The following is a 22425-nucleotide window of genomic DNA, read 5'->3' on the forward strand; positions in this document are numbered from 1 at the left end:
TAAAAGATTTCCAGCTCGAGAACTCTTTCCCTGGGGGGCAGCAATGATCTCTGGTGTCGGGTTGGGATGGATCGTCAGCATGGACATCTCTTAGCCAGTGTGCGGCGGCAGAGGCCGGAGGGCATGGCTTCAGTCCGCTCTGTGTAGCTCTGGACTGTTCTGTACCCCTGTTTGCTGTGTTCACATTCTCCGTTTTATTTCCAGTGACACATTTAGGGTGAAAAGGTCGCCAAAACGGTCTCCTCTCTCTGATCCACCTTCTCAGGTATGATATCCCTTTGATATGCATGATTTTACCCCTCACCCAGGCAGTGAAAGCCCACGCGTTTTGATTCACTGTTGGTCAACAGAGCTTTCTTTTCTGCTCATCCTGGGCACGTTTCCAGCATCCTCTTTGTCTCCTACCTGGGGGCTCCCTTGCCGTTTGCAAGACATCATTTTGATCCCTGCCCTTTGGGGCAGATGAGAGCGTGTCTCAAGAGTAGAAAGACAGGTGTTCGGCCGGAGTGTTAGGCGGGTTCTGGAGGAATCACGCTGACCCATTCTGGTCGGTTCATCTGCTGAGAACTCCTGTGAATACCAAATTGAGAAAGTCCTTGGAGCTAAATGAAGATCCAGTGAGAAAGTGTCAGGAGCACTGGATTGTGTAACCAAAATCCAAGCAGGGAGATAGAGGAAATCACGCCCTGAAGAAGTGGGGTTTGGGCCCTTTCCCCTCTAACTAGTTCCTTCATGAGACAGATCTGCACCATGACAGACTGAGAAGGTCGGCCTCGGGCATGTGTGTCGGGCCCCCGTCTGAGCCAGGGACGTCCCAGCCAGCAGAACGGAGCAGGTGGGGCTGCCGAGAAAGGCACCCACCCCCGGGAGAGGAGTCTGGGGTCCCAGTCCCAGCTCGGCTTTGACAATTCTGGGCTCCCCACCAGTGCTCATCTGCCCCGCCCCGTGCAGATCCTCTGGGGACGGGCGTGAAGATTGCCAAGCGATGTTAATGCAATCAGTTCACTGGCCCCGAAGCACTGTGTGGACATAACACAGTGGTTGCAGTAAATAAAAGTGCCAATAAGTAAATTTCCTTATTTTTTTTTTCAAAGTGAATCAGCAGGAAGTTCTGTGATAACCCAGACACAAACTCCTGTTTTTCTTTTTTTTTAAACCCACGGTCACCCCCCTCACCCCACTCCACCCCAGTAACAACCCATCAGGAAAGGGAATTCACAGAGGAAAGAATTTGCATCCTTGGGGCCATTTTGAGCAAAGTCCAAGGACGTGCTTAGGATGTTGATGGGGACCTGTCCTGGCTGGAGGGACCGCAGACTCGGGTGGGAGGGCGCCGTTGGGGACCAGAGACTGTGTGAGAGGAGAGACTGCTTCCCTTTTGCTCCCAGGACCCCACGCCAGCGGCGACACCAGAAACGCCGGTCATCTCCGCGGTGGTCCACGCCACCGATGAGGAGAAGCTGGCGGTCACCAACCAGAAGTGGACGTGTGTGACGGTGGATCTGGAGGCTGACAAGCAGGACTACCCACAGCCCTCGGACCTGTCTACCTTCGTCAGTGACACCAAATTCAGCTCGCCCACAGAGGGTAAGCCCCTTGGTGGTGGCCGGACCCCCAGGATGCCTTGGAGACCACCTTCCCTGGGGAGCACAGGGCCAGGGAAAAAAACCTCCAAGCCAGGTCTCCTTGCCACCCAGGCACTCCAAGCTAAGGCTGCATTTCAAGACAGCCTAAGGCTTGAACCCAGCTGTACCCCAACCCCTAGATGCCAGCTGAGAGCCAGTCAGCTCAGGGCCCCCCAGTTCCCGTCCTGAGCTCACTCGAGCTTTGCTCACTCTCTGGCTTACGCGCCTGCGTGATTTTGAAACACGATCCCAGCTGTAGGCAGCACCGTCAAGCCAAATGCTCCATGTGGGTCAAGCCCTGACCAGGTCTGGGGTCTCCCGGGACCACCACCGTGCATCAGCCCCATAGCATGTTCCACAGTGGGAGCCACACCTTCCACTCAAGCCCCCAAACCAGACGGTTCACTCCAGGCTGGCCAACCAGAGGCCCATTTTCCTGAACGGGACCCCAGGCGTGTTGCTTTGCTCATCAGTATCTTTCTTCCTCCTCCGTGTATTTTTGCCTTCAGCTTTCTGCCTGATCCTTTGGCTTGAAAAATTCATGTGTTAAGTCAGCACAGCATGATTGGGTAAATCAAGATTTTTTTCTTTTCTTTTTTCTTTTTTTTTTTTTTTTTTTTTGGTAAACTGCTTACTCCACTAACAGTGATTTTTTCTGAATCTCTGTATTGGCTCCCACACTTCCTCTTCTTTGTCAGGAACACTGCCGGGGCCTGAAACCATCTCGTGGTCTGATGGTGATGGTGGTCTTTCCTGCTTCAGCCCCTCTAGGGGCTTCCCTCCAGCACTCGGGACTGTTGGGATGGTTCTCGGTCTCCCTTTCCAAGCTCTTGATATACAACCATTCCAAAAAATGAGTAGAAATCAATACGACGGCCACCGCACCTGAAAATCTTACCCACCCTTCTCGGCTGCTGCTAAGGAACCCCCACCTCCCTGCCCCTCCCCCCACCCCACCTGCTCCCGCCCCGAGGCCGGTGGTGTAACGGAGAGTGGGTGCCTTATATTGCTTCCTTGGCATGCCCCTGTGTCCTGGCCACTCGCCAGCTTGCTCTGTGCCCATAGAGTCTCTGAACGACATGAGTGAGGTCCATTTCATTTTGGGCGGGGTGTGTAGTTGGGTGTTTTGGCGTTGTGTGTTCTGTAGAACAGAGCCTTTTGCTTGGCTCTCCGGGCTGCCCTCAGGGTGGGTTTGGGAGGCTTGATAGTGACCATCTCACTGCAGCCTGACCCCAGGGGCCCTGGGTCCTGGCCTCTGCCCCTCCACAGGCCTTTCCTCTGCACACACACCTGGGCCACGAGCCCCGCTGGATGGAACCACTTGGCCCCGTGTGTGCACCTCCTCCCCGGCTTGGCTGTCTCCGCAGTGCCCCGTGTCCTGTCTCCCATGCTTGGCTTGGGCTTCTCTGGGGTTACTTGATGCTGTAATGATGATGACATGCTTTTTTTTTTAAAGATTTTATTTATTGGAGAGAGAGCACAAGCAGGGGGAGTGGCAGGCTCCCCACTGAGCGGGGAGCCCAATGTGGGACACCATCTCAGGACCCTGGGATCATGACCTGAACCAAAGGCAGATGCCTAACTGACTGAGCCACCCAGGCACCCCAATACTTCCATTTTTAATAGAAAATATGAAGATCTTGATAGTACCTGTTAAGCTAATCGGTGTCCCAATCCATGCTAACATGTTTGTCTGTCTTTGGCATGGAACCAAAACAGACAACTCACTAGCTCGGTGACATATTTGATCATTGCTTATTTTCTGCAAAAATTCAAACGATAGGTAAGCGTGTACATTTGAAACAAAGCTCTATTAAACCTGCCTTCTTAGAAAATGATCGGGAAGATTCGGGAAGTCCCAACTGTCGTTACAACTGGTGGGCAATCGGAAACTGTCATCTGTACGTACAAGGGACAGTTAGAGTTTCAGGGGGTGTTGACCCTGCGTTCACCTTTTGACCACAGCCTGCTTCCCTCCAGCGGTCAGGTGTAGAAACTGGATGCCCAGCCCCGCTATCAGATGGTCCTTCCTGTTAATTTACTGAGGTCAAGTACAGACATGCCCCAGGGGTGCTGATGTCATCACCAGAAAGAATCTGGCCAGAGCTGTAGCCTTGATTGAGGCTTTGTTCCACGGAAGTCACAAATCACAGGAAAACGAGATTTGGGGTTAGAAATAATGACCCCCTGAACAGGTGTTTGCTAGAAGGCCAGTTCTCAAAGTGACATAGAGGGAGGGCTTGACACCGGTGCAGTGCTCTCTGAGCCCCGCTGAGGCTCCTGGATACGTGATTTCATTTCGTTCTCAGTTCTAGAGAGTGGATTTCTGCTCCTCCCCACCTAGCAGCAAGGAAGCCCCGACTTTGAGCCGGGCCGACTTGCTGAGCGATGTGGGGTGAGTCCCTGTAGATCTGGGCTGCCAGACTCCTCAGCGTCCTGCCCTTCCCTGCCACGCTTCTGCATGTGAGCACCGTGCTGCCTTCCTCTCGTCGTCGTCTCTAGAAAGACGGTGTGGAACCCAGCGGTGCTTCCCGACCTGGGTCCACAAGAGCTTCACGCTGTCGGAGTAGTTGGAGAAACCTGGATGGAACTAGTTTAGAAAGATGCCCAGCTCATTAAAAGGACGTGTCTGGGCGGTAATTTCATCAGCTCATGGCGACACTGATCATCTCCCACTGATTAAAAACTCAGATTGGCGATTTCAAATGTTTTTCTTCGGACGCTTGTTTAGGAAATGGCCTCTTGCACAATCTTGGAAACATGGTGGGGAAAATCCTAGTTCTTGTGGTCCGTAGGGATTCCAAGATTAGGAGCCTCCGAAGCCTCTCCCAGCTCTGGTCCAAGAGACCCAAGGAGAGCAGTGTCTTAGAATCACAGGTCTGGTGGGCTTTTGAGGATTACCCAGCAACCCTGTCTCCCTAACACGCAGGGACATCTGCCCCCACCTTCCTGCTCCAACAGAGGGGAAGGTGCCCCCCTCGAGAGCCTAACTCTTCTTCTGTGGCGGGTGCCATTGCTGTCACACTACAGACATTCAGAGGAGTCACGGTGAGGATGTTGGGAGCAACATCCTTGTCCCCTAACAAAGGGTCCCTTCTCTCATCACTTATGTTAAAAGTTCCAGAAATACTAGCCATGAGCCGTATAATATATGGGGTCACAATCCCTTACGTTTGTGTAACCTGCAGTAGGGCTTTTACCTGACATCATTAACTTTTTTGCAACATGGAGGCCCTTTGAGCTCCATTTGTAGGGAAGTCAGTAGGCAGGGGAAGCCAGGGGGTTGGCTGCCCCGACTCTGGGAATGACGATCTGGGCTCAGCCGCATCCTCCACCTTCTGCCCAGTCCCCAGCCAAGCTCTGGCAGCCAGAGTCGGAGGAGAACAGCCACCAGGCCCCCTCACGGTGCGTTGACGAGCATGAAATGATTACTGGAAGCAACCTCAGATGACAGGACCCATTAAAAATACCTTTGGGCCTCTGCGTCGGGAGGCGGCACATGCCTCTCTTGGACGTGAAGGTGTTGGGCCACTTGGTGTAAGTGGCGTCACCCTTCCTGGCCTTTCAGCTGTGTGTGGCCACAGCTGAAGCCGGACATGGCTCCCCCTCCAAGCCCACCCGTAGAGGCTTTAGCCCTGAAAGACTGAGAGCAGATGAGTGAGATTTTGAAAACAACATTCTGGAAGATATTCCTTCAAAGCACGGGAGATGGTATCAATGACAAGAAGAGAATTTGTTTTTCTTCTCACCTTTTCCAGGCCTTTTTTTTTTTTTTTTTTTTTTTTTTCTTCTTTTATTAGAGAGCATGAGCAGGTAGGGGAGGAGGAGCAGGGGGAGAAGCAGACTCCCCACTGAGCAGGGAGCCCAACATGGGGCTTGATCCTAGGACCCTGGCATCATGACCTGAGCCGAAGGCAGACGCTTAACTGACTGAGCCACCCAGGCACCAGTTTGTAAATAATAACTGAGAACCCCACATGGCTCTTACTGGAAGTTTCAGGCCCTGTGCTGAAGGAATGCCTCCAGGCATCACCAGGAACAGAAGCTCCCATGGATGAGGCAGACATTTCTTGGGATGGAGTGGGGGGTGGTCAGACAATCCCCCACTATTTTACTGCTACCTGCTGCCTCTGAAGGGCGGGATGGGGGGCAATGGGCAATGGGAAGGGAGACCCCATCGGCAGATGGCAAAGAAGGCAGATAAGTGAGCTTGGTGACCTGAAACTCCCCCTGATCAGCTGCCAGGGGACGAGCTAAGGTTCCAAGCGGGACGCATGACCGAGTCAAGCTGGTCACCAGAGCTGGGCACTCACCCAGGGCCTCAGTCCCTGGAAAAATCCCTGTGGCGGCTCCAAGCCTGTTTGGTGCATCCTGGGTGCTCTGTGCCACTGCGGGTGTGCTGAAGGGTTCTGCTAAACAATTTAGGGTTGAATCATGCCTTGGCGCTGATAATGATACCTTGGTGAAGGAGGCCGCAGATGCACTGTTATCTTCTCAACTTAAAACAGTCTTTAATAGGACAATAAAATGATAGCCCTGAGGTCCTACATCTGGAAATTGAGCGATCTGGAGGGGGCTCTAGAAATCACCTGGTCTCTCACCGTCCCTCGTTTACCTCGCCTTTACAAGACAAGGAAGACCGTGAGTCTTCATAAATCCTTGTGCGCCCTAAGAACGGATACCGACTCCAGTCCCGGACGCTGAACTGCAGCCCAGACACTCTCTGTTCTTCCCGAGCGACGCCCGAATGAGGACAGAGGCCCGCGGGACGCATGGGATCTTTCTGGCCCGCTAATCCGCAAAAACCGTCTTTGTTCCCCTGGGCAGGCCGAGCCCGAGGGCAGGAGGCGTTTGCTTCCCCAGGGAGTTTTCAGTGACTCAAGAGCCGTGCACGTGTTCTCACTGCCTGAGTTCCTATGGCCGCATCCCCACATGCTCGCGGGTTTGGGGACGGTCTTCCAGGAAATGTGTCCTCTTAGAGCTCAGATTCAGGAATCACTGTTTAAGCAATACCTTCAACCGTGGGGAGAAACAGGTGCTGTAACGCGGAACTGCTCTTCCATGTTCTGGTAGAAACAAGCATCAGGGTTGCCACGGACGCTCTTGCAGACCTGCTTTCTGAGCGGGTTGCGTGGGACCTCTTGGTTTTCTTCTCAAGTAGGAGACGCCATCTGTTAGCGGCGAATGTGGCTTCTGAGACCATCGAGCCCTTTCTGGGTTGGTTCACCTCTACAGCCACTGTGCCCAGCACGGTTTGGGGCACGTCATGCGGGCTCGGAATCCATTCCCTGGACAGGGAGTTCCGCTGAGAGGCAGACCTGGGTGTCCTCGTGGAATCCTCCCCCCCTCCCCGATCCCCCGCTTGGCGACCCAAGGGACCGAGGGCTTCTAGTCTCCAGTGAGAGTTTTTCAAGTTTCCCTTCCAGCCTCTGGTCTCCAGTCTGTTTGAAATAGGTCATTTCTCCACCTAACTGGACTTGCATAGTCTTTGCATCTGGAAATCTGGTTTGGACCAGCCCTGTGGGCGCTGGCAGGGTTCTGGGAAATGTTCCAGGGGACTTGCGAAGCTTCTCTTAACAAGCAACATTGTAGGAACAATGTATGCTCTTCCCTTGCCTCGGAGCATGGCGGGGGCTGCATTCTCAGAGAGGGACCGCGGAGGGGCCCGTTCTAAGTGCTGTAGCGATGTGGGAACATTCTCCATGTCGTACGTGAGACACAGAGAAAAGCAACACTCAGAATAGACTGAAAACTCGGTGCATGGCGCCCAGATCTGCCCCAGCTCAGACCTCTGCTGCTCACACCTAACTCCCTTGGACTGTCTCAGGCGCCCAAATGGCAGGAGTCCCTTCGCCACAAGAGGCTGAGGAGTGGTCTGAAAAGGGCTGAGCGGAGCCTCCCCTTCCAGCCAAATCAGAAACCTCGAGAGTTAGTGGATAAGCTCAGAGTTGAGAGTCTGGTTCCAGATCCCACCCTGCCTGGCCCAGGGCCTCCCCGCCCCCCAGTCACTAATTCTCCTTTTGTTTCTTTTGCAGAGTTGGATTACAGAAACTCCTATGAAATTGAATATATGGAGAAGATTGGCTCCTCCTTACCTGTAAGTCCTGCCTCAGGCCAGCAGCGGACTGGCTTTTCTTCCCTGTCTTATGAAAACGCAGGCACTGGCCTCCTCCTGAGCTCGAGTCCCAAATCCAGGGGGGTCCTCTTTGCCCGCAGTGTCCTGGGTGCACAGTAAGGGTAAACTGGGACCACGGGGGGTTGGAGGTTTATATTTGTTTCGCTCCACGTGGCATTTTCAGGGAGCAAATGAGAATGCAGTTAGGCTTCCTGCATCATTATTTCCCAAGGTTAAGGAAGAACTAGTCGGAGATTTTCTTAAAAAGGTGTAGCAGTGGGTTGGTGGTTTTTAAGGTATACGATTATCTGTTTTCTTCAAATTAATTGCTTTATGTAACTGAAGAGTGGCTTTTCTGGCAAGACGTCCCCCCATCCCCGCCCTCCACTTGCCATTCCTTTCTCATTTAAGTGGCTGTGATGGGTGGCGGACCCCGGGTTTACTGTCTGCTACCCCCAGGGTGCTTGGCTCCTAGCAGGACCTCCTGCGTCGTGCTGTTGTCCAGTGATGCCGTCAGAGGCCCGGAGGCACCAGAAGGGCTTGCTGTGACATTAGTGGCCTGGACATATGACTCGTATCTTTGTCTTTCTTTGCATCATTTGTAAATGCTGGGCTTGCGGCTCCTGACCCTTGGTCGGCAGAGCATGGTGGAGCTGCTCTCCACACTGGGCCACCGTGCTCGTCCCCTCACCCCTCTGTCTGCCCGTCCCAGGCTGGGGTCTTGCCTACCCCTGTATTTATCCCCAGTGGCCCCATGGTTGGCCATCCAGAAGGGGTAGCCAGGAAATGCCGGTGGACAGTGTGCAGCACCCCAACACCATTGCGATCCCTCTCCCCTCGACACTGTTCCTGGCAGCACACAGTTCCTCTTCCCTCCACCTTCCTCTTCCCTCCCCTTTCCCTGTCCTCTCCCCTGGCCGCACTGCCTTCTGCTCCCTTCTGGGTGGCTTGAGAAGAACGAAAGCTTTTCCCCGATGAGTTATTTGTTCTGTAGAAGAGAACTCCGGTTTTTATCTCTCTGGCGTGTTCAGACCACCTGCAGCCCAGCTGACCTGTGCCTTTGATCCCTGCAGCAGGATGATGACGCCCCGAAGAAGCAGGCCCTGTACCTTATGTTTGACACGTCTCAGGAGAGCCCGGTCAAGTCTCCCCCCGTCCGGACGTCAGAGTCCCCGACGCCTTGTTCAGGGTATGACTTCCAGGAGGAGAGTGTTTCGGGTCAGGCCATCTGTCCCCAAGCCTCTGAGCCCCATGGTACTGCTTATCCTGGCCTGGTTTCATTTGCATGGATGAATTCACGCAGCCCACCTCCTGGTCTCTGAGTGTCCCCACAGACACACAGGCGGGTGAGGGTGTTATCGGCTGCCCTTTGTCCTTGAAACAGCTGAATGCGTGAGCCCCTCCCATCACCGCCCCCCAGCGCACCTACACTATGGTCTTGTGACTTGAGCCATGGGGAGGCAGCGTGCCACAGCATTCAGACCCGCAGTCCTACTCCCACCCCTTACTAGCTGTGTGACCTGATGCAGGTTCCCTGACCCCATGTGCTGCCATCTCCTCGTGGGTAAAAGGGGGTAGTCATAAAACCGATCCTGTAGAAATTTTATGAGGATTAAATGAGGCTCTCCATGTTCTAGGCACCCCCCCCCAACTGTGCCGTTCGGCTGGGGGTGCCTGTCCTCCGAAGCCACCGAGAAGATGAAACAGAGATGCTATAAGGAAAGCGCAGTGCCAGGGAGACGTTCACTGTTAACGTGGCTGTGAATCAGCACTGGTTAGGGCCCTGTTCTGAGCCGGTGGTGCTGGGTGGGTGCGGGTGGGGTACCGCTCCGGGGCTGGGACCCTCCTATCCCTTTACCTGCACCATTCTCTAGCACAAGTGAAGGCACTTGCTTTGACTTCCCAGACAGACTTCTGAATCCACTGAGGGTATTGAGAAAGATGGTGGTGATGTTGTCACAGCAATAGTCATGGTGACGGGGACTGTCAGGTGCTTCATATGTGGGCAGTGTCTCCCTTGACCTTCACCCAGCGAGGTCTCCTGTGCTACAGAAAAGGAAACTGAGATGCAGTACACAGTCACTTCCCCCAGGGTGCGCCGCCAAGGGACGGACAGTCTGCCTAACTCTGGCTTGTGCCTTTAGCTGGGAGTATCTGTGCTCCTGACCGGCCCTTGTCGGCAGGCCCTGAGATGGGGCTGGGTCACCCTCTCCCTCAGGTTGTCCAATCGACAGGCTCCCTGGCTACCCAGCACCCTCCCCAGTTTCCCTCTGGGAACGCAGCTGTGGAAGCGTGGGATGCCTTGGGAGGGTGGTTGAGTGCGGACTCAATCCTGGTCAGTTTCAGTGGGATTTCCAATGAGACACAGATGCTCTTTGCTTCCTCAGGTCAAGTTTTGAGGAAACTGAAGCCCTTGTAAACGCAGGGGCAAAGATCCAGCATCCTGTCCCACGAGGACTGGCACCCAGCCAAGAGCCACACTTGCAGGTGCCAGAGAAATCCTCCCAGAAGGAGCTGGAGGCCATGACCTTGGGCACTGCTTCAGACACGATTGAAATTGTAAGTGGGGTCGGAGGGGCCTGAGATCACTGCGGGTGAGGCCTGGGCCAGCTGGGTCCCATCACCAAGGGATCCAGTCCTTCAGAGCAACACTTACCTGGCACCTGGTGTGGGGCCCCACCCAACCCCCAGACCACAGAAGCCAGCCTCGGAGACCCCACGCCCTAGCCGTGAGAGAAAAGCTCTTCATTCTCTGTGGTTTTGTAGTTCTTACCTCACTGCTTTATTTGCCTTCAGGGTTCTTGATTTGCCACTTTAGTCCCTTGGGGCTGGACTCTTGCTTTGGAACGGACATCAGTTTGTACCTGCTTCTCCATACTCTAGGTCAAGGGCAGAGAATGATAGAGCAGGGGATACTTGTTTAGGGAACACTTGGTTCTCCCGGGCCTTGGTGATGGAAATCCCTCCTGTTTGTAGACCTCTTTGTATATCCCTCCCCTCCCAACCCCTCTGGAGTCTTGCAGAGCCAACAGACTCCCTGAATATCTAAAACGGGCCATCCTTCTAGGTGAATTTTTATTTTTCTCTCTTTTACCTCCTCCCCAAGAGGGTTTGAAGCTGTTGACTTAGTTACTTTTAGTGTTACTTTTGTTGTTCTGTATTAGTTGACCATTTGTCTCATGCTTCAGATATTTATTGAGCACCTACTGTGTGGCAGTTAGATGCTGGAAAAATATTAGTAAGCAAGAAGAAAGTAGAAAGTGTCTCAAAAAGACACTATGGAAGGACTCATGCATGATTGAACTTCTACAAAGTTGGCTTCTGACTTTGGAGTCTTCCCAATAGACCCAGAGACAATTTTTCATTGGAAATTGTCTTTCTATTATTTAGAAAATGACCTTTACCAAAATCTTTGACACATACTTGTAGGTGTTTTCTTGATGAGTTATATTATGTTTGGAAAACCCATCAACTGCCTTGTCTCCCCCACCAAGACTTTCAAATAATTAAGTAAATGTTAACTTCCATCCCACTGGTTGGTTAGGGAGTGAGGGTGACATGGGGGGTGAGTGGGCAGCTAAGGCTTGGGGGATGGGAGGGCGGAGGCCGTCAATCTCAAGATGCCATCACCAGCAGGTGGGAATTAGTCCAGATGAGAAGGAAAGTAGTGTCACCTAATGCTCTCTTTAACATTAAGTCAGAAATATCCAGCAAATGGGTGCATGGTCCTTGCTTGGAATCGATGTCACTCTGTGTCTCCTCTATTTTTCCTCTGTGTCCTCTTCTGGCCTTCAGACAGCTCCTGAGGGCTCCTTTGCCTCTGCTGACGCCCTCCTCAGCAGGCTAGCTCATCCAGCCTCTCTCTGTGGTGCGCTTGACTATCTGGAACCCGACTTAGCAGAAAAGAACCCCCCAGTATTTGCCCAGAAACTTCAGGTTTGTAGCCCACGTGTGACCTTTTGGGGAGTTTGTGAAAACCTCAGTAGAGAATGAACTCCAAGCCCCAAATGCAATGAGACAGGATCTAAAGAGGGATTGCTGGAAATGCTCCAGATGAAATCTCTTCTACCTCAAAGACTGATGTGTGATGGCTGTTCTTGATCCAAGACGCCAAAATGATATAAATTGTGTGATTACAGATGGGACAAACCATTTGTATTCCAAATGGGAAATTGGACCCAAAGAGTCATTTTTCAGTTTTGATAGCCCCCAAAGCTGTGTCTGTGATTTATTCACAGAACCAAGGGTATTAGATCACCAGAGAGCCAAGCTGTTTGTATAAACGGGAGGGGAGGCTATCTCAGACTCCCATTGAGATAACATCTGGACTCAGTCTCACATCTGGAACCAAAACAATGAGCTACTCTGTGCCTTAAACCTGACAACTTAATTTGATACCCTCTGGACTAAGAACTTCAGAGCAAACCTGGAGAGATGGTTAACACTCATTTGAGAATGTGAAACCATTTGTGGAAACTGTTGACCACCTTGACGTAAAACAAACAAAAAGGAAAGAAATCCAGTGAAACAGTGCAGTCAAAATTTTGATCCCGTTTTAAAAATCATCTCATATTTGACCACACGATCCTTCCCAACAGACATTCTGAAGGGCAATTAAAAAAAAAATTAAACACTTGTTTCATGATCTGCTGAGGTGTTAATTGTGCAAGAAAGCCAGAGCGTGTGTTTTTCCTGAGTACCTGTCATGACACATTCATGTGGCGCATTCATTTCTTGGATGTGGGACACATTGACGTCTTGTCTTGATGCATTTCCCCTGCGATTTGCTCACCCCCCGCCCCTCGGACAGGAGGAGTTAGAGTTTGCTGTCATGCGGATAGAAGCTCTGAAGCTAGCCAGGCAGATTGCCCTGGCTTCCCGTAGCCGCCAGGACACCAAGGTACGGGTTTGCTGCTGCCGTGCACGGCCTCTTGAGAATGTGGTGTGGTCCAGAAGTTTCTTTGCTAACCGTTGGCCAAGCAGGCAATGCCAGTGTTCTACAAAGCCGTCTAATTTTTCTAAAAAGCTAAAAGCGTAACTCTTGCTTAAGTAGACGCTGAGCCCATGTCTAAGATCTGCTTAACTCGGTAATGAAGGAACCAGCAGGGCGGCGAAGCAGGTCGAGTGGAGGAAAATGGGGGAACCCAGTGTAGAGTCAGGGGAACAAAGAAGGCCAGAATCTTAACTGTGACCTTACTGCAAGGTTTGCTATAAAACCGGTTAATACTGGCTAAACAAGACAGTGCAATATACCCTTGGAGGTTTTTTTGTTTGTGTTCTGCGAAAATCATTTGCTTCTCCACTGAAAGAAATCATTTGCAGCCTTCCTGTTTTCTACAAGTTAGTATCTAATTGTACAGAGACGGGACGCTGATCAATACTAAAGAGAGAAACCGAGACCTCTCTGAGACTTCAGACGGCCTCTTAGGCCAGAGTCAGTAGAATTAGAGCAAGGCAACCCTGTCCTCTAAACGGCAGATGGTGCATATTTTAGGCTTCGTGGGCCATCTGGTCTCTGCCACGGCTGCTCCGTTCTACAGTCACAGCTCAAAAGGCGCCACAGACAATGTGTAGATGAACGGGGTGGCGATGTTCCAGTCAAACCCTCTTTACCAAAGAGGGCGTTGGGCCATTTGGCCCACACACCATCGTTGGCCAAGCCCTGCTCTAGAGTGAGATACTGACAGAGCATGCAGAAATTTCTTTGCCTGGCTTCCAAGTTTGGAGTAATTTTTCTTAACAATTTGGAGTTGCTGAAGCCGTGCAAAACTGTGGCCCTCTGAGGTTCAGGCCACTTCCTTCCCACCTGATGTCGCACCGTGTTGGGTAGCCTGGCGTGCTCTGTGGCCTTAACCGTGTTGGTGAACCTCTCTGGGCCTCCGTTTTTCCAGCTGTGAGATGAGGCTACTAACCGTGCATTTGCAGATTGCTGTAAGGGCTGCAGATGATGTGTGGAAAACAGGCACCGTGCCGGGCACACAGTAGGTGTGCAGTAAATGACAGCTGCTCTTGGTAACTGACCTTCACTTTTGCCTCTGTTGTCTGATTGGACACTCATAGCATCTCTGCCGTAGGAGGGGTCCAGGTCCCATTTTATAGATGGGGAAGTGGAGTCATGGAATGGGGTCCAAGGCCCAGCAGTGATTCACTGACCCAGCGGGAACAGTTTTCAGATGGGAGCCCCTTGCCTGTCCCATCTCAAGGAACAGCTCACTTGGTCCAGGATCAGGAGCTTATGGGAGGCTCCTGCCCTCAAGGCCTCCCACATGTGGTTCCCCTGGGAACTGTCCACAAGGTGGGGGGCTCCCTCTCAGAGACATCTCTCAGTGAAAGAAGGTAGTCCCGCTGTGGGTGTCCAGACTGGGAATACTGGGACCCAGCACAGGGACAAGAACGTTCATACACATTGCTGGCATTCCCGTTCTCATTGTAAGCCCTTGAGGTTGGGTTTAGTTTCCATGAGTAAGGTTTTTAGAAAGCATCAAGCAGAGAGGAATCGTTCCCCCATTAGATTTATTTCTTGATATCTTAGGGGGAGTGGCTTAAGGACAGAATGTATGGCTTCAGGTCTGACCTCCGTAACTACAGTATATTCCTGTCCAGAGGGTTGAGACAAGATTGAGCATGTTCTAGTAAGAGTTCAGATGGAGCGAGGAATGTTCTGGAGTGCCTGGTGCCCCCCTGCCTCCTTCCTTTGGGGACGCATCAGAGATGACGGTCGGCAGATACTGGCCGGCCATTGACTTCTGTCAACGACAGCCTGTTCTCCGACCCTCTTTCCTGCTTTTGATGTAGAAAATATTGTCACGTGAATCCACTTCGTGTAGGTTGGAGGGACGGGCCCCAGCTACCTCCTTATGTATCTCAGAAGGATCTGCTAAAAGAAATGCTGGTGGGGGTGAGCTGTCTGGGAGTGTGGGGAGCCTTTGTCTCGGCCACGGTAGCTGGTACCACGTTTCAGGTTCCTGTGGTTTCTTGCTCACGTAGACGCTTGATTGTCCCTCGCTGCCTCAGAAATCGCTGATGGAGAGAAACAGCAGCTGTGTATCCAATTTGCTTCTTTTTCTGCCCATAAATTTCAGCTGTAGGTGACATAGCCCAGTCTTCATGGCAGCGTGGTCTCAGACTGATGCTGACACAAAAATGAAATCACTTGGAATGAAAAGGAATCACTCAGAGGGCTCAAAGCGGCATGAAATGTGGCGGTGGCGACTCCTTGTCGCTCTCCTGGGCCGCTTCCCTGTAGACCAGAAGCCAGCGGAGCTGACCTTGAGCTGACCTTCCGAGGACCCAGTGGGGTTTCCTGTCGCGTTAGTCAGAAGATGTCAGAGAAGAGGAAAGTTCCGTGGGGCTGGAGTGTTGGGCTGGAGCGCGTCTGGCTCAAGTGAATTCGGATTCACTTGCATTCCCGGGGTTCATCGGACCGGGGTGGCCGGCTGTGGTACAGCAGGCCCGAGTGTGACCAGGATGGATAGAAGGGCGGTGTCCCGACTGTGTGGCTTTGCGAGGGGCACAAGGTGTGTGGGGGATGGATTTCGTTCAGATATATGACAGATACTAGTGGCGATCCCTAAAGCCACTGACCTTTCTGGAGGAGGGGACCCAAATATAAAGAACGAGGAATGTGTGTGGGTCCTGTAGGAACCAGGGTCATACAGACGGCGAACTGCCGGACCGGAGGAAGTCCCAGAAGCGGGCCCCTCCGGAAGGGGAAGGGTGCTGATCTTTCTCCTTCTCCAGGAGTCCTGGCCCATAAAGGCAGACCTGGATTTTCCAGGAGCAGGGAAGGAGTTAGGTCTGGGACAACCTGAACTGGTGACTGGCCTGATAGCAGGGCTCCTTCTCTAGTGCTGTGTCCAGAAATCACCCAGCACCCCCGGCGTTTCACAACGGGATGCCTAAAAGCTGCAGGACGTCTGGAGAGCAGGGACAGAGGCCCGCCCCCTGGGTTTCAGCAACTGTTTGCCAGCTTGGGGAATTGGTGGTCAGGCCGAGCCTGTGTTGAGAAGGATCGAGGCCAGGTCTTGACTCAGTGGGAAGAAGTGGCCAGTCGGTGGCTGGTGGTGCCTCCTGTGGGTGTGACTAGGGCACATACCGAGTGTCCTCTTGTTCGTCATCCTGAGCTGCTGTCCAGTTTGGATGCGGCAGCTCCCCAGGGAGAGGGCCCTCTCCTGCCCCACCTGCTGTCATGTAGCCTGGATGCCCCCCTACTCCACCCAAGGGCCCAGCCTGGCCCACTCTCCATGACTTGGCCCAGCTTGCCGTGGTCTCCTGGCCTGATCTAGATTCCTGGTCCGCACTGCGTACGCACCTGGCATGGTCACGGCGGGCCAGCCCATTCCCAGAGACTGGAACCCCGCCTTGGTTCCAGTGTCAGCTTCCCCTGAGGCCTAGCGACAGGGAACCGGCCACGAGAAGGGCGTGAGCCTGGGTGAGTGGCAGGACTGCAAGGCCAGAAGGGCCCCAGGCAGGCGGTCTGCAGGTCTGAGGGTGACGGCACCCTGGGGATCCCCGCAGGGACCCAGATGCGAGTGAATGGATTACAGGGCTGGAAGTGGGTTCCAGAAGCTCATGCTCTTTCTGAGTGGTGGCTATTTCACGTTTTAATTTGTGATCCTCTTGGCTTTTGGGCTCCCCTAGAGCAGCCAGTGGAGCATTATTGCTAGAGAAACAGAGCTTAATCTAAGCCTGATGTTAACATATCAGCGAGAAACAAGCCTGTCTCCCTTAGAAATGATTCTTGGTTGTCAGAGAAAACCAGGGTGTGTACCTTGAATTTCATTAACACGCAGATATTCCAGGCAGTAATTCAAATGGATTCTGAAGTCATCTGTTCCTTTATTGAAAACACCAGGTGGCGCGGGTGAAAGGTGGTCCTGAGTCACTGTATGTGGTGGTTAACCATTGTGTTTACTTAGAAAGCTCATTAATGCATTTAGTTTTCATTCCCTTCCTTGTTGTACAAAGGACTTAGGCAGCTTGAAGATCATCAGTTCCTGCCCTGGTCGGATTTCATTTCTGCCCAGCATGATGAAGTCAGGTTTACTCCATTTCCCCTCGCCCTTCAGAGCCGGCTTGTTTGGAGTCAGAATTGAATCTCATTCTGGGAAACCTTTTGGCCAAATCCCTTAAATCCTCCATTTTTTTTCATTTTCCAAAGGCCCACGATGTGCTAGGTGGTGGTTGGTGTTCTTTCCATTTTGATATTTTATTCTAATTTTTTTCAAAGGACACATTATTTTACTTAAAAAGTGACCTGAACAGTTTTTTTTCCAGAATCTTGTGTTTATGAATTTCCTCCATAAATGCAAGTAGAGTCTTATTTTCTGGGTATAACTTCTTTTTTCCTTCTTTTTTTTCTTTTTTAACATTTAGTTATTTGTTTGAGAGAGACAGTGGGAGTGGGGGTGGGGGCAGAGGGGGAGGGAAAGAGCCTCCCAAGCCCACCCCCTTGCTGAGCACAGACCTGGAGGAGGGTAGGGCTTGATCTCATGATCCTGAGGTCCTGACCTGAGCGGAAAACAAGACCTCTGGGTATAATTTTCTGTTTACTTCCTGAAAAGTTTCCCATATGACAAGTAGAGGCCTGAAAACATTTCAAACAGCAGAGATGAACTCAGGCACCAGGGAGCCTCTGTACCTATGGTCTGAGGGCGTGCTTTCTTCTGAGGTCAGCCTGCCTGCCCCTGGGCCTTGGTCAAATGTCCTATAATGGAGGCTTCTTTAGGACCTGAGGATGAAAAGATCATGGCATCCTGTTGGACAGGAGAGCGTAACTCCAGGGTCTGGGAGAACGGGGGTGTGGTACGCTCCCTCCCCTCCCTGACCGGAGTAATCATTTAGGGTCCTCCTGCGCAAGGAGCCCAAATACGGAAGCCCCCCCCGCCCCAGAGCCAGGGAAATCCAGGCCCCTTTTTAGGACAGCCCAAAACCACGTCATTCACTGTGCATGTGTACAACTAACTGGGCCTAACCTGTCATCTCCAGTCCTACCCATTAAATTTCTGCCTGAGTTTTCTAAGTTGTTTCAAGTTTGTTTTCTCTGTAATTAGGGGGAGCCTGCCTGTTCTTGCAATGATAGAGAGAGTACCTTCAGGGGCGCCCCCTCCCCCCTCATTGTTGGGTCTTTAATCGCGTCTGCTTCCACTTCCGGTCCTCACGGTTCTTGCTCCAGACCTCTCTCCTCCACCTGTTGCTGTGTTCACCGCTCACGTCTCTTCCGCTGTCGCTGGGAGCTGCAGTCACATTCTGACTGGCAGACCGCCAGGCCTCCACACCGACCTGGACTCTAGTAGTTGACCCTGGCATCCATGCTGGCCACCAGGAGGTTACTGCATAGGGCTGAGAGTGTGCTAGGCTGGGAGTGTCTTGCTGTCTTCGATCACCGGCCCCCCTCTGTGCTGGTTGATGATGCTCCTAACATGGCCTTCCAGGTGTGCTGGAGATGGCTTGAGCTTGCTGTGCAAAGGGAGGGAGAATAACCGAGGTCCTTTCCTCCCTCCTCTCCTCCCTCCCAAGAGGCTCGTGGCTGCCCTGGACAGTCACACCAGTGTCGGGTGGGGGTGGGGAATCCCACCGGTTGTTGAGGGTCTCACCAGCAAATGTGGATACTGTCATTGACCCAGATTTCAGTGTTGCCGTTGTCACAGCAGACTTAAGGCAACATAGCTGCAAAGTAACTCTTCCCTTGAGGCATCCAGAAACTAGCTTTTGAAGGTGATACTGGTTGATCAGTATGGTGGGCCTTAAACTCTGTGCCAGGATATCCTTTCAGAGGGAGCTCAACCCATGCCCCCCACACCCCCCCACACTGAAATGCGGACAGTCTTACAAAAATGATCAGATCTGCAGTTCTTCAAAACTAGGCAAATGTAGATGAGAGTTCAGCGTTGCTCACCATCAGGCTTTTATTTTGCAAATGGGGCCTGCTGGAAAATGGCCTTGGTTCTTAAGCTTTGTGCCTGAAATGCCTCTGCGGGTGATAAACGGCAGCGATAAGCGGGCAGCAGACATGTTTGACTCCCAGAGGGGGGAACTGGAGAGGCCCCTGCCATCAGCTCCTTTGTCTGCCCGTGCAGGTGCCAAATGATTGATTTCCATAGATTGGATATGGCCTTTCCCCACTCATCAGTCCAAGCATTTTCTCATACTTTGGATGTTCTTTGTTTCAAAACCATACAACTGGCCCATTCACGAGAGGATGAATGCAAATCCTCTTTGTCATAGGAGGGATATTTACTTTTTTTTTTTTTTTTTTTAATTAAAAACCATTCCACAGAGAGAAGCTGCTCACCCAACAGATGTCTCCATCTCCAAAACAGCCTTGTACTCCCGCATCGGGACCAGTGAGGTGGAGAAGCCCGCAGGCCTTCTGTTCCAGCAGCCCGACCTGGACTCCGCACTCCGGATTGCTCGAGCAGAGGTACTTACTGTGCCACGGGTATGGCTCGGGGGAGGCTGGCTTTGGTTGCCCTGGGAAAGCTCTGGTTTCTGCCACATGTAAATGAATATATATATATATATATATATATATATATATATATATGTCTGTATGCATGTATGTATGTACCCACAGTCCACAAGGCCAGCATCTGTGGACACAGTCTTTCTCCTGCAACCACTGTGGGCAGAGGCGTCTTTAGCAAACCGTCTTTGATCTTCCTAGACACCATTGTTTAACAAGCCTCTGTGGCCTTGTTTGATCTATAACAGAAAGCACATGCCTGTAGCTGCTCCCCGGTGGGGCATTGTGTGAGTCTGATATCTGGTTGATTTCTGTCTCATGCTCCGGGAAATTCTCTCAATACAATTATTGTTTGGTGTAGGAAGTTTTAATTCAATGTCTCTTTATCTTGGGTCTGTGAATTGCTCAGATCTGAATTCACACCTCTGGGGCTCACCTCTCTCTTCTCCCTGATGCCAGATCATAACCAAGGAGAGAGAAGTCTCAGAGTGGAAGGACAAATACGAAGAAAGCAGGCGGGAAGTGATGGAAATGAGGTCAGTCGCGATGCTTCCTGGTACCTGGGGATTGCTTACCTGTGGTCTCCTAAGAGCTGGTGCGGTCTACAAACAGTGTCTTCCCAAGACTTACCTGTTCTTCGTAAGACAAGGTTTACATTGGTCGCGGAAGTCTTTTTGGTAATGTTACTGTTATTAAAATATTATGCACCCGAGCTAAATACTGCAAAACAAATACAACGAAAACCAGATCTCTTTCCCACTCAGCCTCCAATTCCATCCCCCTCAGGTAGCTGCTGTCCACTCGTGCTGGGGTATCCTTCCAAGAATTTTCCATTTCTGATTGCAAATGTGTGAATGTGTCCCTATACAGACTCCTTTGTTTTCTTCCAAGGGGGAAATGTAATTATTCTACGCTCTTTTTAACTCAGCAATTTTTTTTTTTAAGATTTATTTATTTATGTGAGAGAGAGGGAGCACAGTTGGGAGGGGCCAAGGAAGAGGGAGAGAGATTCTCCAGTAGACTCCTTGCTGAGCTTGGAGCCCCATGTGGGGCTCGATCTCATGACTCTGAGATCACCACCTGAGCAGAAACCAAGAGTCAGAAGCTCACCCGAGCTTCTACTTAGAAGACTGTGAATTTGGGGACGCCTGAATGGCTCAGTGGGTTAAAGCCTCTGCCTTCGGCTCAGGTCATGATCCCAGGGTCCTGGATCGAGCCCCACATCGGGCTCTCTGCTCAGCGGGGAGCCTGCTTCCTCCTCTTTCTCTCTCTGCCTGCCTCTCTGCCTACTTGTGATCTTTGTCTATCAAATAAATAAATAAAATCTTTTTAAAAAAAAAGAAGAAGAAGAAGAAGAAGAAGACTGTGAATTTGAATCTACTTTTCTGATTCTTTACACAGTTTTTTTTTTTTTTACACTCTTTACACAGTTTTGCCCAGAGGCCTCGCTCCCTCCTTGTCCCATCTGATGCACTTTTTGGCCCTTTATTTTCCTTCATGATTCATCATTATCTTAGAGGCTAAAAAACCATCTCTGGAGCTAGAACTTACTCTTGGGGTGTGATCTTAAAAACTGTGTTGCAAGGGACATTTTTAAAGAAACCCGGCGCAAACCTTTGCTCTCGCCATCTCTCGGGCTCTGGCTGCTTCTGCCACCAAGTCTGAGATTGGCTGCTGGGGGCGCAGCTCAATTTTTGCCCCCGCTGCCTTTCTTCAGCACAGGCTGAAGGGGCACATGGGTTTTCCAGTTGCACGGGAAGATAGGAGTTAGAGCACGATCATTTTCCCAAGACACAAGATCTGGTGCGATGCTGAAAATCTCTGATAGGCTGTTTCCTTTTTAAGTCTCACAGTTTGAAAGTAGGGAATAGATGAATTTTTAAAAATTGGTTGAGGAATGAGTACATTTCTAGTCACTTAACAGCAAGGTGGCTGCTGGTCAATTATCAGAAGCGGCTGTCTTCCTGGCTACTGCTTTAAGGAGCAAACAAATGATTTAGGTAATCCCATCCCATTTTCTAGGTCAAATAGTATCTTCCTGAAAATTCTCCTGTGAGTGCCTTCTTCCTCCTGATGTGTTTTGTGACCACTTCTGGAGGTGACTCTCAGTGGGTCCACACTCACACTCGGGCCCTGTGGTGGCATCATTTGAAAATCTCTCTTTTGTCTTTCTCTCTCTCTCTCTCCCTTTTATGGGGGGGGTAGGGGAGTGGAGGAGGGAGCTGCGTGGCTGTCATTTTTTGCGCGCTCTGGGCATGACAGCGAGGCGTGCTGGGAAGGCTCCAAGTTCCATTTCTGGAGGCTTCGGGGGGCGCTGTTTACCAACCAGGATGGTGGGATTTGGGTCTTGCCAGCTGGCACAGCGGCCCTCGCGTTTGAAGGCCCCCATGTCCACCTCTGGAGCCAGACCCGGCCAGTTGGGCTCGGCCTCCTCGCTGCTGTGGGGTGTGTTCATGTAGCTCTACCTGACCGGCCTCATCTGGGAAGAAGGGTGGATCTCAACACCTCGGGGCTGTGAGGTACTTCGGGGCTGTGAGGCATCTGGGGTGGAAAGGGCTCCAGAGGTGGATGTCTGGATTCGAATCCTAGCTCTGCTCCTTTGTCGATCCTAGAAAGGTTCATGGGTGACCCCGTGCCTCAGTATCCCCATCAGCAATTCTGGGGATCCTCAGGACACCAGCCCTTGGGTTCGCTGTGAGAACACAGTGCAAATACAGCGCCACCAATACACCTCTGGAGCATAGGTCTCCCCCACCACCCCCTCCGTGCGCTGGAAGGACACACCCCTTACCTGCTGTGGTCCCGTCTCTGTCCATGGCAGTGGGGGCTTTAGACCGTGCAGCCTCAAAGGTTCATCACTGCTTTGTGATTCAGGGATACAGGGAGGTATGCTTCTGTGTAGGATTCAGAAAGAACCCAGGTGGGCCCGTGGTGTGGTCCCCTTTTTTGTTGTGGGTCAGCCCTTGAGTGAGACACTGTCCTTTTAATTTAAATTCAGTTAGGCAGCATCTAGTACATCATTAATGTCAGATGTAGTGTTCCCCAATAATTTATCAGTTATGTGTAACACTCAGCGCTCCTGCTGGCTTAGTCAGTAGAACATGTGACCCTTGATCTTGGCGTTGTAAGTTCAAGCCTTAAGGGGCACCAGCCTAGCTTACTGCCCCTTTTAACCTCATTTAATTCTCCCTCCAGCCCTGTTGGTCCTGACTCTGTTGGTG

At 51.7% G+C, this 22425-nt stretch overlaps 1 protein-coding gene across 3 annotated transcripts in view; it reads left to right on the plus strand.

The window, feature by feature from the left end:
- LOC111144810 (transforming acidic coiled-coil-containing protein 2-like) overlaps positions 1 to 22425 on the plus strand; it is a 73049-nt gene that overhangs the window by 39124 nt on the left and 11500 nt on the right. For 2 of the 3 annotated variants that reach the window (XM_022499297.1, XM_022499296.1), the window contains 8 exons: positions 205 to 265; positions 1389 to 1587; positions 7661 to 7722; positions 8814 to 8929; positions 10128 to 10299; positions 11536 to 11676; positions 19019 to 19162; positions 19664 to 19740. In XM_022499297.1, coding sequence (XP_022355005.1) covers positions 205 to 265; positions 1389 to 1587; positions 7661 to 7722; positions 8814 to 8929; positions 10128 to 10299; positions 11536 to 11676; positions 19019 to 19162; positions 19664 to 19740 — 972 coding nt within the window. Of the gene's footprint in view, positions 1 to 204; positions 266 to 1388; positions 1588 to 7660; positions 7723 to 8813; positions 8930 to 10127; positions 10300 to 11535; positions 11677 to 12550; positions 12641 to 19018; positions 19163 to 19663; positions 19741 to 22425 lie in introns of all 3 variants that reach the window. The other variant, XM_022499295.1, reaches the window with a different exon arrangement.

Source organism: Enhydra lutris, unplaced genomic scaffold (assembly GCF_002288905.1).
Source record: "Enhydra lutris kenyoni isolate GAN:26980312 unplaced genomic scaffold, ASM228890v2 scaffoldscaffold12, whole genome shotgun sequence".
In the NCBI taxonomy this organism is placed as follows: domain Eukaryota; kingdom Metazoa; phylum Chordata; class Mammalia; order Carnivora; family Mustelidae; genus Enhydra; species Enhydra lutris.